At 45.9% G+C, this 14,400-nt stretch overlaps 3 protein-coding genes across 3 annotated transcripts; 2 read left to right on the top strand and 1 right to left on the bottom strand.

The window, feature by feature from the left end:
* Positions 1–516: 516 nt before the first annotated feature.
* LOC9631815 (phospholipid-transporting ATPase 3) lies at positions 517–5,886 on the bottom strand. Its single transcript, XM_002966878.2, has 27 exons — positions 5,596–5,886; positions 5,467–5,532; positions 5,346–5,407; positions 5,203–5,284; positions 5,038–5,148; positions 4,913–4,990; positions 4,752–4,848; positions 4,597–4,703; positions 4,478–4,543; positions 4,311–4,432; positions 4,173–4,257; positions 4,043–4,120; positions 3,875–3,991; positions 3,666–3,815; positions 3,508–3,612; positions 3,316–3,458; positions 3,159–3,260; positions 3,039–3,102; positions 2,770–2,982; positions 2,550–2,715; positions 2,416–2,495; positions 2,121–2,360; positions 1,847–2,068; positions 1,624–1,791; positions 1,206–1,568; positions 1,030–1,136; positions 517–970 (listed from the first exon to the last, which is right to left on the bottom strand). The coding sequence occupies exons 1-27, from the start codon at positions 5,716–5,718 to the stop codon at positions 616–618; spliced, it is 3,672 nt and encodes a 1,223-aa protein (XP_002966924.2). The 5' UTR covers positions 5,719–5,886; the 3' UTR covers positions 517–615.
* A 254-nt stretch (positions 5,887–6,140) lies between these two features.
* On the top strand, positions 6,141–6,619 carry LOC112345338 (17.3 kDa class II heat shock protein-like). The gene is made up of 2 exons (XM_024671796.1): positions 6,141–6,230; positions 6,341–6,619. The coding sequence occupies exons 1-2, from the start codon at positions 6,141–6,143 to the stop codon at positions 6,617–6,619; spliced, it is 369 nt and encodes a 122-aa protein (XP_024527564.1).
* Positions 6,620–6,726: 107 nt separating this feature from the next.
* LOC9631814 (tripeptidyl-peptidase 2) lies at positions 6,727–13,137 on the top strand. Its single transcript, XM_024671777.1, has 32 exons — positions 6,727–7,117; positions 7,166–7,244; positions 7,305–7,378; positions 7,432–7,541; positions 7,586–7,666; positions 7,771–7,857; positions 7,917–8,059; positions 8,106–8,256; positions 8,308–8,430; positions 8,608–8,691; positions 8,752–8,939; positions 8,996–9,170; positions 9,218–9,339; positions 9,396–9,534; positions 9,606–9,760; positions 9,809–9,987; positions 10,045–10,157; positions 10,207–10,377; positions 10,428–10,556; positions 10,603–10,703; positions 10,750–10,867; positions 10,917–10,996; positions 11,044–11,116; positions 11,167–11,252; positions 11,305–11,356; positions 11,406–11,543; positions 11,595–11,663; positions 11,716–11,808; positions 11,869–11,955; positions 12,010–12,108; positions 12,162–12,491; positions 12,567–13,137. The coding sequence occupies exons 1-32, from the start codon at positions 6,745–6,747 to the stop codon at positions 12,723–12,725; spliced, it is 4,161 nt and encodes a 1,386-aa protein (XP_024527545.1). The 5' UTR covers positions 6,727–6,744; the 3' UTR covers positions 12,726–13,137.
* The last annotated feature ends 1,263 nt before the right edge of the window (positions 13,138–14,400 follow it).

The raw sequence follows: 14,400 nt of genomic DNA, 5'->3' as shown, positions 1-14,400 counted from the left end.
CTACCTTGACTTTGCGGTGAGCGCAACGTGCGATCGTGGTTAGGTTTGAGTATTATATTGATCGAGGTTTATTGTTGTAGAGACGTGCTTTGCTTTGGTCATTCTTACACTCAGCTTGGAGTTCTAAGTTTTTTATTCCCAAAGTTTGATGGTAAGATTGATAGATTTTTGGATGAACTGGCTGGCTTTTCAAGCAATCCTTGCTTGCACCTGGAGAGATTGTGGAGGGAATTATTCCATTGTGGTAGCTGTCTATGTAGAGTGCGTTTAGTGATGACGAGCTACCTAACAAAACAGCCCCTCGGTTTCTAACTCCAACAGTCGCTTTGTTTGTTACGCCAACTTACTTGGTTTCGCAATCAAAACAATAATGTTTAGTGGGCTTTAAGAACATTCTCTGTTTTGTGCTCTTTTAACGGTCAAGATTTATATGATGTTTTTAACCGTTGGTTTTTTTAATTTAAATTAAACGCTTTTCTGGAAAATAGCAATAATTATACCGCAATTGCAAGACAATGGCGTGAAAAATGGACTCATATATGTACGTCTGGGAGGTTTTCTCTATACACGAGAGAGCTACAAAACCAAGTGAGCGAAACCAAGACAATAGCTATTTTACATATCATTGTAACGCGAAGATGAGGAGCCATCTCCCAGCCTTCTCCGAGGATGCATGCTGGCTCGCCTGGCCACGTCCCACGACCTGTGAGGGGTGCTCACGCCCTCTTGCAGCGCAAAGAAGGAGTCGAAACCCGGAGAGTCGAAGGAGAAGCCCGTGTGCCGGGACCTCTCGCGGGGGAGCTGAGCCATGGCCAGAGTCCGACGCTCCTCCTCGGTCAGTGACTGCTCCCCGTCTAGCAGGTGCATCTCGTACGCGTCCTCGGACGAGAAGGTCGGGGAGGATCGCAGGTGATACTTCTCGTCTTCTTCTATGATCTCGTAGTCGTAAGGAGCGAACCAGCGCCTGAGTCTGCAAAGCCAAAACAGTCGAGAGAAATGCTAAGACAGATGGTGGAAAAGTAGGCTTACCCGCTGTAGAGGAAATCGCCAAGTAAAGCTACCACTGGAACTAAGACTAACGTGAACCAAAAGTAGAAAGTCCCCATGAGAACGAATATCACGAAACGGATGTTTAGCTGGAAAGGCACGCAACAAAGCAAGCGTAAGACGAGAGCTAGCAGCGAAATCGGTTTGCGAGGACGCACCTGACTAGTCCAGTTTGTTCTAAGAGCCGAGTATATGAAAACAAAGACGAACCACGCCAGGATGCTGCATCCAACGCTTATATGGTGCCAGATGGTCAAGTACGTCGATGCCATTAGGAGCCGCAAGTTAACCGTGATGACGATACATGTGAAAGCCATCGTGCCTAGATCCCACAGGCCAAGTAGCATACCAGAGCTGTTTTGACCAATCCTTCCGGCGTGAACGGGGAAAGCGAATAGAATGATGGACTGGTAAATTCCCGAGATGAACCAAACCGCTAAGACACGCCATCTGAAATACGCATTTCTTATTCCAGCCATATAAAGTTGAGGATTTAGCTTGGACTTGGTCGCACTGACATCCTGCCTCAAACAAACACCGTGAAAATGAAACAGAGCGAAGTAGTGTATCGGTTACCTGGTCGAAAATTCCAACAACGATGACTGGCAGTGCTGTGAACAACACATTGTATAAAGACTGAAACCAGTCGTCGTAGAACCGTTGGCCAGAAAAACCAGTGTAGCAATTGAACCAGAACTGCGTCAAGGTGAACGTAAGATTCTTGTAAAAGAAATAGCTCACGACCTGAAAGCGGCAGCATTAGAGGACTGATAAAACGAGACATTTGAACCATACGAACCTTTGTTATCCGAATATATGACCACCGTCCATGCACCAGGAGCAGATCAGTAAGAAATCGAAACTGTGCTATAGCAAAATCGCTGGCCATCACTGCTTGCATTCCTTCCTGCCCACTGATTCCAACCCCGATATGAGCAGCTTGAATCATGCTCACGTCGTTAGCACCATCACCAATGCTTAAAGTTATTTTCTTGGCTCCGTCTTTCACTAGTTTCGTTACCTGCCAATAGAATTACAAGATCAAAACACACAAATGGAAAGGAAACACTTACTTGAGCTTTCTGCAATGGAGAAACTCGACAGCACACAACAGCCTTGCACTTAATTCCCAGTTTCAAGAGAGTGGCGCGTAACGGAGAATCCAGCGCAAACATTAAGCATTTACCGTCGATTACTAGCGCCATATCAAGCCCTGTCCTTGCACGTTCATTGTCTTCCGCCTCTGTTAAAGAGGAAAACAATTGGTCTCTCACCCAAGACTCGATTGTGCGAGCAGTGGCAGCAGGATCTCCCTGGAAAGAAGGTCAATACCATACTTTAACGAACTGTAGAGCAGCTCTCACTCACCCTCTCTTCGACCTCTCGGATTGCCTTTGTTTCAGAACCAATAACAAACTGCTTCATTTCGTTGTTGACGAGGTTGCAAGCTGATCAAAATGCAAATCTTGCGAGCTGTTTAACAACGAAAAACAATACCATACCGTAGGCAATATTGATAGCTGTCTCCATTTTGTCCCCGGTTAACACCCAGATTTTAATTCCAGCCCTCGCAAGAGTTTCTATGCACGTTGGGACTCCTTCCTGCAACTTATCTTCAATGGCTGTTGCTCCAATCAACATTAGCTCTTTCTCAATAAGTTCCGCAACCTATATTCGAAAACAGCATCAGAAGACCGTCATTTTAGGGACTGCAATGAAAACCTCGTCGAGCTTCTTTTCTCGATCTCGTAAAGCTGATTTTGCTTGCACGAATTTCTCGTTCCACGCATCATAGAGCTGCGGATCCAGATCACGATACGCCAAGCACAAGGTTCGAAGTCCATCTGCTCCAAACTTCTCGAGGTGTTCTCTCGTCACTTCTTTGATCTCAGTATTCTTGTCGGACAATCTTTCATAAATAACATTATCGGCTCCCTAGCAGATGCAAAAACGTTAGAAAAAAAAAAAAAGCATCTTCATGGTCTACAAACCTTGCAGTACAAGACGAGCCTCCCGTTTGGATAGCGGCAAATGACAGACTGACGTTTCCTTGTGCTATATCACTAACAAAGACTGTTAAGAAACTAGCGCCTAGAATTAACTTTCTTCACCTGTTGAACTCCAAAACATTTAAAATTTCGTATTCAGCGTCTTGGACACGACCAGCCTTCTCGAGGTATGATTCTCGAACTTTGATCGTTGTGGGTGACCTCCTGCAAGCACCAACCAGATATATTTATACAAAATTAAATTGCTGTTTCAACTTACCGGTAAAAGAAAAAGCCAAAATTTTTAGCAGCTTGCACAAGAGCAGCCTCGTCCGGAGAGGCGGCTTGATAAACTATTTTGTCCGGCATCTCATCCCCTTCAGGCAACACCGTATGGCAAATTGCAAGACACCTAAAAAACTCCTGCACCACAAGTGATATAAGCTAGAACTTGGTACCAAACTAAGCCCACCATGCACATTTCAGGTTGAGTTTCGTTTTTCCATGCTCCCTTCATCAACCTTCTATCGTCAAAGTTGAACCCCTTCTCTCGGATGGCATATTCGGAAGGTTTTACCTATTGCCATCGTTAAGCCTTCCAGATCATGAAAAAACTATCAGATAAAATACCTCTTCAATAGTAGTCCCAGTGCGTCGAGCAGCTGCTCTTTGAATTTCCGTTATTCCTGTTCCGTACATTACTCCGGCGATCGAGCATTTGAAAAATTCCATCAAGTTTCTTGTTAGTGTACCAGTCTTATCTGAGAAGATGTACTCGATCTGCAAATAGTGAGCAGACATGTTCTTGCGTGAATTTGACTTAAGACAAAATAGTTTACCTGGCCAAGTTCCTCGTTAAGGTTTGATGTACGAGCCATCGCGTATGTTTTACTGGGAGCATGGTACATATTACGATCATTATTGATAAACTGTGTTGACTGGATAAACTTGATCATCTGCCAGAAGAATCGGTTCAGGCAGAGATTGAATAGAACGAAGGTAATCACCTCAATAGACACATATAAAGAAATTGGAATAATGGGCGAATAGAGGGTGACAAAAGTGAACAGATTGAGAATCGCAACCTGTAGAGTCGGTTTTAAAACCAGGCCAGCAAAAATAGCCAAAAGATAATACCACAAATTTGTTGCTGGGGTTGTATTGCTGTTCCACGTCATTACTGAGATTGAGATACCAGTACTTGCGATCGATAAAAGCTGCACTGTCATCCATCCAGAAAGTGTTAGAAACAATATAGCATTTCTCTCAACTTACCTTCCAATGGCGCCAATCACACATAGGACAAACAATATACAGAATAAAAGGAGAATCAGCTTGTCAAGCCTTCGTTCTAGAGTACTGCGTTTAGAAGGTACGGCCATTGCATTCATCATCACCTGGATTAAAGTTTGAAAATTGTCAAGTAAAATGCACTTGTGTACCTTTGTCTCATGACCAGTAAAAAGAACGACGCCAACAACCCACTCCGTGTTCCGCAGGCTACAACCCTGCGCATCACATCGATATCAGCGGACGCAAACTCCAAGTACACCAGTGTTACCCTCAGCAAAATCTGATTCGGTGATAACGGCAGTGTTTGCTTTCCCATGACTAGATTCCCAGTGAACGTGTATAAAGAGTTATTAGGCTGCTCGCATTCTATTACGCCTGCGCATCGCAAACGCTCAGAATAGCTTTTCTGGAGTTCGAGATTACCTCTAAAGTCTGGCGCCTTATCGGGATACATGTAATCCCAGGTTTTTTCTAGTGCTTTGCGAATCTTCAAATTAGTTTCTCCATCAAGGTTAGATGTCTGGACCAGATGAAAGAAACTTCAGTGAATCAACGAACTCTAGACGTCAAGATGTAAACAGTACCTCGATGTAACAGATCCCATCAGCATTGGTACTTGCTAGGAAAAGCAAGTCTGCTGGAAAGTATTGGTCTTGGTTAACCTGTTAAGAACGCTCCGTGAAATGCCTAAAACACGAGAATTACGTACCCTGATAACATCTCCTACATTCAAATCCTTCCACGCAACATTCCTCCACTCGTTTCCTCTACAGACTTCGACGGGGCTCGCGTTGACTATTTTATCGCTTTGATAGCGCCTCTATACGACTGTAGAATTAAAACGCGTGTGTCTAGAAGCTTTCATAATGCCCACCTGATCCTCGAAAGCCTCCTTGATCAAAGATACTGCAAGCACTAGCGACAGTGGTACGATGTTCGTGATGGGCTGAACAGGGCTGCAAATTTCAACACAACGTTGGAAAAATGATACCAGCAAACAAAGAACTAAGCTCAGACCTTACAGGTGTTGCTGAAAGGATGGCGATCATAAGAAAATAGAGGTTTGCAACACGTCGGAACTGCATAGGAGAATGAAGAAGAAAAGTTTAAGAAAAAGGATGAGTAGAGCGCTATGAACCTGTTCAAACAAGCCCTTGGGCAGAAAAGTGATCAAATTATACTTCGTCGTTGATATCACGTTACCCTGGATCGCAAAACCCCCAAGCAAGGAATCAGACAAGAGAAAACCAAATTCCAGTAACTCCACCTTGAACTTGAAGGGCGCATTTTGCTCCGGATCATTGCAGTACACTGTTCGATGCGCGATATGCGCATCCCCCATCGCATTATGCTGCTGGAATCGCGTCCCACCCCTAAATCCGGGAGCCATCGCTTCGAAATCTCACACGCAGCGGGCCAATTCTTGCAGCTACCAATCTCCAGATCTCGCAAATGCCGCGCGGAGCTACTAACCTCGGGCGCGGATCCGGGCGCCTCAGTGGAGCTCCCCCATCCCAGAGCTGGACGAAATGAAAAACCCTAAAGTAAGACGCTTGGTGCTGGGACCAAAGAAAGGAGGGAAAAGAAGAAGGAAAAAAATACACCCAAGGTACTTTCCAAAGATCCTCCGAATATTCTGCCTTTCACTTATTTTGGGTCGACGTTTTGGCCACCCCATCGTACAGCCATTCGCGTACGAAAGGTCACGCCCTTTGGGCCCTGTCATCAAGCCCAGCTCGCGAGCAAAAGCTTTCTTCTTCCTCTCTTTGGAAGCGAGAGAGAGAGAGAGAGAGAGAGAAAGAACCAAAAGAAATGGCGACCGCGTCAGTGGATGTCAAGGAGCTCCCAGCATCATACGTGTTTGTGGCCGATGTCCCGGGGCTCAAGAACACGGACATCAAGGTAAAATTACCTAAACAAACGCGATCGAAGGAATTTCACACCAAATGCAGCCCTGGGGCGAATCCTCTCTCGATCAACTCTCTCTGTGTGTGTGATCCTATCCAATCCAGGTCCAAATCGAGAACGATAGCATCCTCAAGATCAGCGGCGAGCGCAAGCGCGAGGACAATCCAAGCTATGACATCAAATACGTGAGGGTGGAGCGCGCCGTGGGCAAATTCATGAGGAAATTTAATCTTCCCGCCAATGCCAACCTAGAGGCGGTGGCGGCGTCTTGCCAGGATGGAATCCTCACCGTCACTGTGCCCAAGATCCCACCTCCAGAGCCCCACCAGCCCAAGACCTTCGATATCGCGGTCGCTAGCACCGCTGCCGATAGTAAAAAGTAAAACCAGAGATTCTACATTTACCACTTATCCATGCGTTTTACCCATACGTATGAGTTGAGGGGGATCATTCCCGGAATGTATTCCCTCCATCGAGAAGAATATATAGTGCTCTAGGGTCACCATTTATGCATCTCTATTCGTGCCGTGCGCAAGTGCTCGTCCTCTCGCGCTGTTGGTCGCCATCGCCGCCGGCGGATCAGCAGCGCCATCGCGGGCGCCAGCATTGGATCTCGTCGATTCACCTCGAAATCCGGCGCCACAGCAGGCTCCTCCGGCGATCGTCGTCGTCGTCTAGGGTAAGGCTCCGGGCGAGGAGCGCGTCGGCAATGCCCGCCTTCCACAGCGCTGGGTCGAAATTCGAGGATCTGGCGTCCTACGAGACGATTGATGCGTCCACGTTCCTGGCCGGATTGATGCCCAAGAAGGAGATTGGCGCCGATCGGTTCCTGGAAGAGCATCCCGAGTATGATGGGAGAGGAGTCGTGATTGCGATATTTGGTTCGTTTGATTGGTAGTTTTTGCATTTCTTATGCTCTCTGTTTGCAGATTCTGGTGTAGATCCTGCCGCAGCTGGGCTACAAATCACATCGGATGGCAAGCCAAAAATCATAGACATCGTTGATTGGTGAGTCTAGTTTCAGTACTTCCTAGTGTGTGTTTACGTGCACCAACAAAATTCTTGTAGCACTGGAAGTGGAGACGTTGATACATCCAAAGTTGTACGTCAAGATGACAAGGGATGCATTATTGGAGCTTCTGGTATGAAAATTGATCACGACTATGCTCGGTTCGATATTTCTCTTTCCAACCAGGTGCCACGTTGCGGCTCAATGAATCCTGGGTAAATCCATCAGGAGATTGGCGAGTCGGCTGCAAATTTGTGTATGAGCTCTTTCCAGAGAGACTGTCTACTCGTCTGAAGGTAATAGTCTGTGTCTCCGGCATGAGTTCGAAATATGTTTTCAGAGGGAGCGAAGGAAACACTGGGACAAAAATCACAGGGAGGCCATTACCGATGCTATCCGGCAACTCCAGGCATTTGACCTTGTAAGAGCTCATCTCTTTTTTTTGTTTTTCATCTTTTTTCCTTGTGCTTCCTTTCCCGTTTCCTTTTTTTCGGCTTTACTCCTAAACACTGATGCATTCTACAGAAATATCCAAAGCCTTCGGATTCAAACTTGAAGAAGCAAAGAGAGGACCTTCAGAATAAAGTGGATATCCTTCAGAAGCTAATGGATGTGAGCAAAAGTTTTTCTTTTTTGTGAATCGTCCCTTCTGATTCGCTGCTTTGTTCTAGAGCTACGAGGACAAAGGTCCTATTATAGACGCCGTGGTATGGCACGATGGAGAGGTTTGGCGCGTTGCACTTGATACATCAGAGATGGAAGATGATGATGGGATTGGAAAGCTTGAGGATTTTACTCCAATGACCAACTACAAGTAACACAGGCGTATAATTTGTTTGTTACTGACCACTTTTTTGTAGGATTGAGAAGAAATACGGCATTTTTTCTCGAACGGATGCGTGCAGCTTCGTGACTAATGTCTACGACAATGGAGATATCCTTAGCATCGTGACTGATTGCTCCCCTCATGGTACTCATGTGGCTGGGATCACGGCAGCTCACGATCCGAAGGTTGTTTATCTTACTTCTATGATGCGTACTAAAGCTGTGACGTACTTATAGGAGCCATTGTTGAATGGGATTGCTCCTGGAGCCCAGCTAGTTTCCTGTAAAATCGGAGATACGAGACTTGGCTCCATGGAAACAGGCACCGGCCTCACTCGTGCACTCATTGCTGTAATTGAGGTACTTACGAAATGGTACTGTTCAACGGAGCTCATATGTAACAGCTTTCTCATGCCAATGCAAGCCTTGTATCCTTTTCTCCTGATAGACTGTATTACTGCACCCGTGTTGCTTGTGCGAAACTCCTGGCGTCGTTCAGTTTTTCGTTCTATATAGTGACTTACTTTCGCCTGACAGAACAAATGTGACTTGATCAATATGAGCTACGGGGAGCCAACGAGATTTCCTGATTATGGTCGCTTCACCAGACTGGCGAATGAGGTATCATGCAAACACTTGTAGCTTGTTCTGTTGTTTCTGAACAAGTTTTATGTTTTATAGGTGGTACATAAGCACGGTGTGATTTTTGTGAGTAGTGCTGGGAACAATGGACCTTCACTAACTACAGTGGGAGCACCTGGTGGTACTTCGTCTTGCATTTTGGGGATTGGTGCATATGTATCGCCGGTGATGGCTGCCGCTGCTCATTCGATCTTAGAACCACCATCTGAGGGGATGCAATACACATGGTAAAGTTTGCTCGCTATTTCCTTGTTTCCATACTCATGAACGTGATTCTGGACAGGTCCAGCCGTGGTCCTACTTCGGACGGTGATCTGGGCGTTTGTTTAAGTGCACCGGGTGGTGCTGTTGCACCTGTTCCCAAATGGACACTGCAGCATCGTATGTTGATGAATGGAACTTCCATGGCGTCGCCGTGTGCTTGTGGAGGCATAGCACTCGTGCTCAGCTCCTTGAAAGTAAGGTTTTTCTAGATGCCTTGTATATTGACTAAATGTCAGTTCAGGAAGAAGGCAGGCCTATAAGTCCATACGTTGTGAGGAAGGCATTGGAGAATACAGCGGCGCGAATACGCAATTCTCCTGAAGAATGTTTGACGACTGGAAGAGGACTTCTTCAAGTGGACAAGTAAGATCTGTGAGCGCACTAATCTAATAATCTCTTCATCTCTTTTCTGCGTTAAGGGCCTATGAGTATTTGCAAAAGTGCAAGGAGCTACCTTCCCTTTGGTATCCAGTGCAAGTAACTCGGGCGGCTAATCCAGGTCCTACAATGCGTGGCATTTATCTGAGAGATGCGTGTGAATCTCAGCGTGCAAGTGAGGTGATGTGTCGTCTTGTTTTCAGCTCTTGTTTTTTTCAACTTCCGTTATTGACAAGCGTAAAAAATTGCAGTGGACGGTGCAAGTGAAGACCAAGTTTCAGGAGGGAGTAGACAAACTAGATGTGCTTGCACCGTTCGAAGAACGTCTTCAACTCGAGAGCACTGACGTATCAATCGTTAAATGCCCCGAGTATTTGTTGCTCACGCACAATGGGCGAACCTTCAAGTACGTTACGTCATTCTACTAGCCACGTTGTTAATAATTGATTTACAGTGTGATAGTCGACCCAACAAATCTTAAGCCGGGTGTTCATTATGCTGAAGTTGTTGGCATAGATTGTATGGCACCGTGGCGAGGTCCATTGTTTCGTGTCCCGGTCACAATTGTCAAGCCCGTTCAAGTAACCGAAGTGCCACCAGCGGTATCTTTCTTAAAATTGATATTCTCACCTGGTAAATCCTCGCTCGAAACCTCATTTTTATGAATTGCACTCATGTTTTTTCATCAAGGTCATGTTGAGAGGAGATTCATAGCCGTTCCCGAAGGTGCTACGTGGGCCGAGATGACTGTCCGAACTTCCAATTTTGATACACCTAGGAAATTTTTCCTTAACGCTGTTCAGGTACTAGTCTTTTTATACTTCTTGGTGGTAACTTAAAAAAAATTTCCAGCTTCAAAGGAGTGCGAGACCATCCGTTTGGGAAAGCATTCTTACTCTAACTGCACCTTGCTCTAAAAGTTTTGCCTTTTCTGTTTGCGAGGGCCTAACGATGGAGTTGACTATATCGCAATTTTGGTCTAGCGGCAGTGGTAGTCATGCTGCCGCCCATGTAGATGTGGAGGTATTTTTGTACGTTATGTTATAATGTTCCCATCTTATATTTGTGTGCAGATTGAATTTCGTGGCTTAACTCGCTGTAGCGGTGATCTGTTCTTAAACGGAGCGGATGTAGCGACACGAGTCAACGTTATGTCTCCTCTTTCTAGTGAAAGACTGACTCCTTCAATAACCTTAACAAGGGTAAGGATCTTATTTTAGTCAACGTTAATTCTGAATGATGTTACAGGTGCGAACTCCTTACCGGCCCTCCGAATGGAAGTTAGAAGCCTTATCTGCAGAGCGAGACAATTTACCAGATGGACGACAAATACATGGTCTAACACTGATGTGAGTTCTCTGTCATTGTGTCTGTTAATAACTTACGCTTGTCCAGATATAAGGTCAACCTTTCAGAAGGGGGTAAATATACTCCAAGATTTCCCGCCTTGAATGGTCGAGTTTATGACAATGAATTTGAATCGCAGTTTTATATGATTTATGATGCTAACAAGGTATGGCACAGCTTTTTGCTTTTACCCATTTATGGTGTGAATTTTGCAGAGAGTACTTTCAATGGGGGATGTTTATCCCAAAGGCGTGAAGCTTTCCAAGGGAGAATACACCATTCGTTTGCTCATTAGGTACTAAATATTTCCTTTTAAAATCAGCTTCAACGATATTTTTGTAGGCATGACAATTCAAGTTTCCTAGAGAAGTTAAAGAAGGCAGTATTATTCATTGATCGTGGACTTGAAGAAAAGGTGTGCTTATTTTTCACTGTAAATGAGCTCACGGGCGGTGTTCTGTGCAGAATTACATAAAATTGAGCTCCTATTCAAATATCGATGGTGCTATCACTGGTACGAACGGCCTCAAACCTACAGTGCTGGCTCCCGGGTATGTCTAAGAAAAGCGTTGCTTGACTTATCCTTTTTGTTATTTGTGTTAGAGAAAAACGTGCTTTTTATGTTGCATCTCCTGGAGACGATAAAGCTCCAAAGGTAATGGAGTTTTCCAGCAAACAAAGTTTTCTTACCAGCAGTTTTCCAGGACGCGCCTATTGGAACATTGTTAATGGGAAAAATGACGTTGGGAAAGACTTCATTCGCGAACAACAAAGGTGAAGAAAATGGACAGGCGTGCCCTGCGGTGTCACGGGTTGTGGTCCCGATTGCTCCCGCTGCCAAGGTAATTATGATTTTTTTTTCTATTGCCGTTGTAATTTGTGAGTTCTTTTAGAATGATGAAAAGGCCAAAGACAAGGAGCCAGAGCAACAAAAGTCTCCTTTCAAGAAAATTGAGGAGGAAGTAAGTTGCAATGTCAAAGCTGTCGGTGTTTTTCATTGTCGTCTCGCTGCAGGTTAGAGACGTTAAGATCAAATTGCTATCGCTTCTCCCAAGAACCACAAAAGAAGAGCGCGCTGAATGGTCTAGTCAAGCAAATTCTTTAAAGGTAATTCCTTTCTCAACTGAAATTGGTTTTGCTTATTTTGCCCTTCTGATATGCTGCCAGGCGGAGTTTACAAACTACATACCGCTCCTGTCCGAAATTTTGCAGAAGCTTGCAGCATCCAAGGACAGTGAGCAAGATTACGACGAGGTATCCGAAAACACGATGAGCATTGTGGCTGACGAGGCCTTTTTGACGTTTCAGGTGATCGCAGCTGCGGACGAGCTCATCAGTTGCATTGAGAAAGACGCTCTCGCAAAGTTTATTGCCATGAAGAACGAACCAGAAGACGCTGATGCTGTGGTACGTTTGTAGTGTTGCACAAACTTGGCCGAGACTAAGCACTCCATTTGCAGCAAGCCAAAAAGGACATGGAAATGCAGCGCGACGCATTCCTGGACGCGCTGTGTAAAAAGCTGACTGCGATTGCAGAAAAAGAAGAACAGCAAAACAAGGCCGGCGTCTTCGAATCGGCCAAGCAAGAGAGCATTGAAACTCCACAAGACGAAAGCGGAGAAGGCTCGAGCGAGGTCGTGAAAGAAGAGGACAAGAAACAAGAAGACAGTAGCGAGTACGAGGCCACATTCGCTGAGCTGCGAAAGTGGGTCGACATAACATCGTCCAAGTACGCGCTCTTCAACGTCAAGCGAGAGAGAAAGCTCAAACGCTACGGGAACGCATTGAAGGTATGTCATAGCTTCATTTCGATCGTGTTTTTTTTTTTTTTTTTTCTCACGACTTTTGGATCGATTTCTCTCCAGGCACTCAACGAGCTCATCCAAGACGATTCCAAGCCGCCGCAGAAGCCACTGTTTGAGCTGCGAATCCGGATCCTGGAAGAGATGGGATTGAAGCACTGGGTGGAGTACGAGAAGCACTGGCTCGCCATTCGCTTCCCAAATAGCCTGCCACTTTTCTAAACATTCCATTCGTTTGAAGCCATATTCTAGGGTTCTTGGGCTCCAATGCAAGGAACTGGGGTCCCCGCGGCTGGCGCCAGTCCTTGCAACCAGAACGCGTGCGACATCCAGGATTGCCTCAAGAAGAAGGATTATGTGATCCAAAGGTAACAAATCCCAAACGCAAGCTCCAATTCCTCTGGAGATTTGATCTCTGGCAGATGCCGCGGCGTGATCATGGACCTCCAGCAGTGCTGCGAGGACTGCGATTATAAATCCAAGCACTGTGGAGCGCTGTCGGGGCTGATCGCGAGCTTTGACAAGAAGAAGAGGGCCCAAAAATCCGCCGAAGTTGCCAAGTAGAAATCGTCCTCCTCTGTGTAGGTTACTTCTATTTTCCTGCAAGTAAGGTAGCGATCTCGATTTATCTTTCTAGGCCACCTCGTTCTTGGATCCTCTTTCTCCCAGAAATGCCCAAGAGCAAAGACCCGTGTAATCAGCACGCTTGCGACATCCAAGCGTGCCTCCAGAGAAACCACTACGTCATGGAAAGGTACGAGGATCGGTCACTTATTTGCCTCGTGTTTCCAATTTTGCCTTTCTAGCTGCCGACAAGTGATACTCAATCTTCAGAAGTGCTGCGACGAGTGTGAGAATCGATCCAAGCACTGCGCTGCGCTCTCGGGCCTCATCGCGCAGGTCACTCGAACCAAACCAAAGTGAAACCATGAAGATAATATATGTTTAACCTGCGGTTAGGTGAAAAAATAAAAACTTTTGAGTTGAGAGTGCCAGGATTCGAACCCGGAAATTCGGTTTCACTGTTATATAGTGAATCGCTTGAATTAGCCTTAACATCTGTGAAAAGTTCGTGCTTTGATTAGTTAAAAGCGTTTAGCCTGGCCGGTGACGTGTGATTCTCTTGACGTGGAGGCCATATCGGCTGACACGTCACACTTTTGTGTGTGTGTTTGCTCAACCTAAAAGTTTTCAAGGAACATTTTTATTCGTGAAGAGATTCCTTTAGACAAAGAGCTAAAAAACGATGTCTTTTTATACGGGGAAGATGCCTGGCGTTGCATGCCCTGACCAATGCATTTAGCTGGGAGGAGGAAGAGCAATGAGCAGAAAAAAGAAAGAGAAGAGAAACAATGAAAGAAGAAAAAAGACGAAGAGACTCCTACCTAGAGGAGTTTTCTTGCTGCTCGACGCGGGAGTTCGTCTTCGTCGTCTAAGCCTGCGCCTTCTTCATTTGGAACCTGACGACATAGATCGGAATCGCGATCCCCAGCCCGACGATCCCGCCCCACACCAGCAGCCCAAATTTGAGGTTCCGGTTCTTCATGTTCCAGATCTCATACATATGCTCCCGGTGCTCGTAATCGTAGTAGCACTGCCTCGGCGCGCCCGTCTGGAAGCTCCTCGTCGCTGGAAGAACAAGAAAGAGGAGAAAAAGAAAGCCCTAATCGATCGCGAGAGAATGCGAGTCACTTACAAGCTAGCTGCGAGGACTGCGCGATCGTCCTGGTCGCCGCTCTCGCCACCGCCGCTACGCCCGCCATCGCGCTCGCTCCAATCAATCCTAGGGTTCTTCCAAAAGAATCTGCACGGGTCAAAATAGGGTATATTCTATTTTCGTCTTATCCAGGCCGTCCGTACTGGTGGAATCTCGACCGTCCGATGCCTGCCCAGCTAC

Source organism: Selaginella moellendorffii, unplaced genomic scaffold, assembly GCF_000143415.4.
Source record: "Selaginella moellendorffii unplaced genomic scaffold, v1.0 SELMOscaffold_8, whole genome shotgun sequence".
NCBI lineage: Eukaryota > Viridiplantae > Streptophyta > Lycopodiopsida > Selaginellales > Selaginellaceae > Selaginella > Selaginella moellendorffii.
Note: the sequence above shows the minus strand (reverse complement) of the source record. Positions and strands in the feature narration are given on the sequence as shown.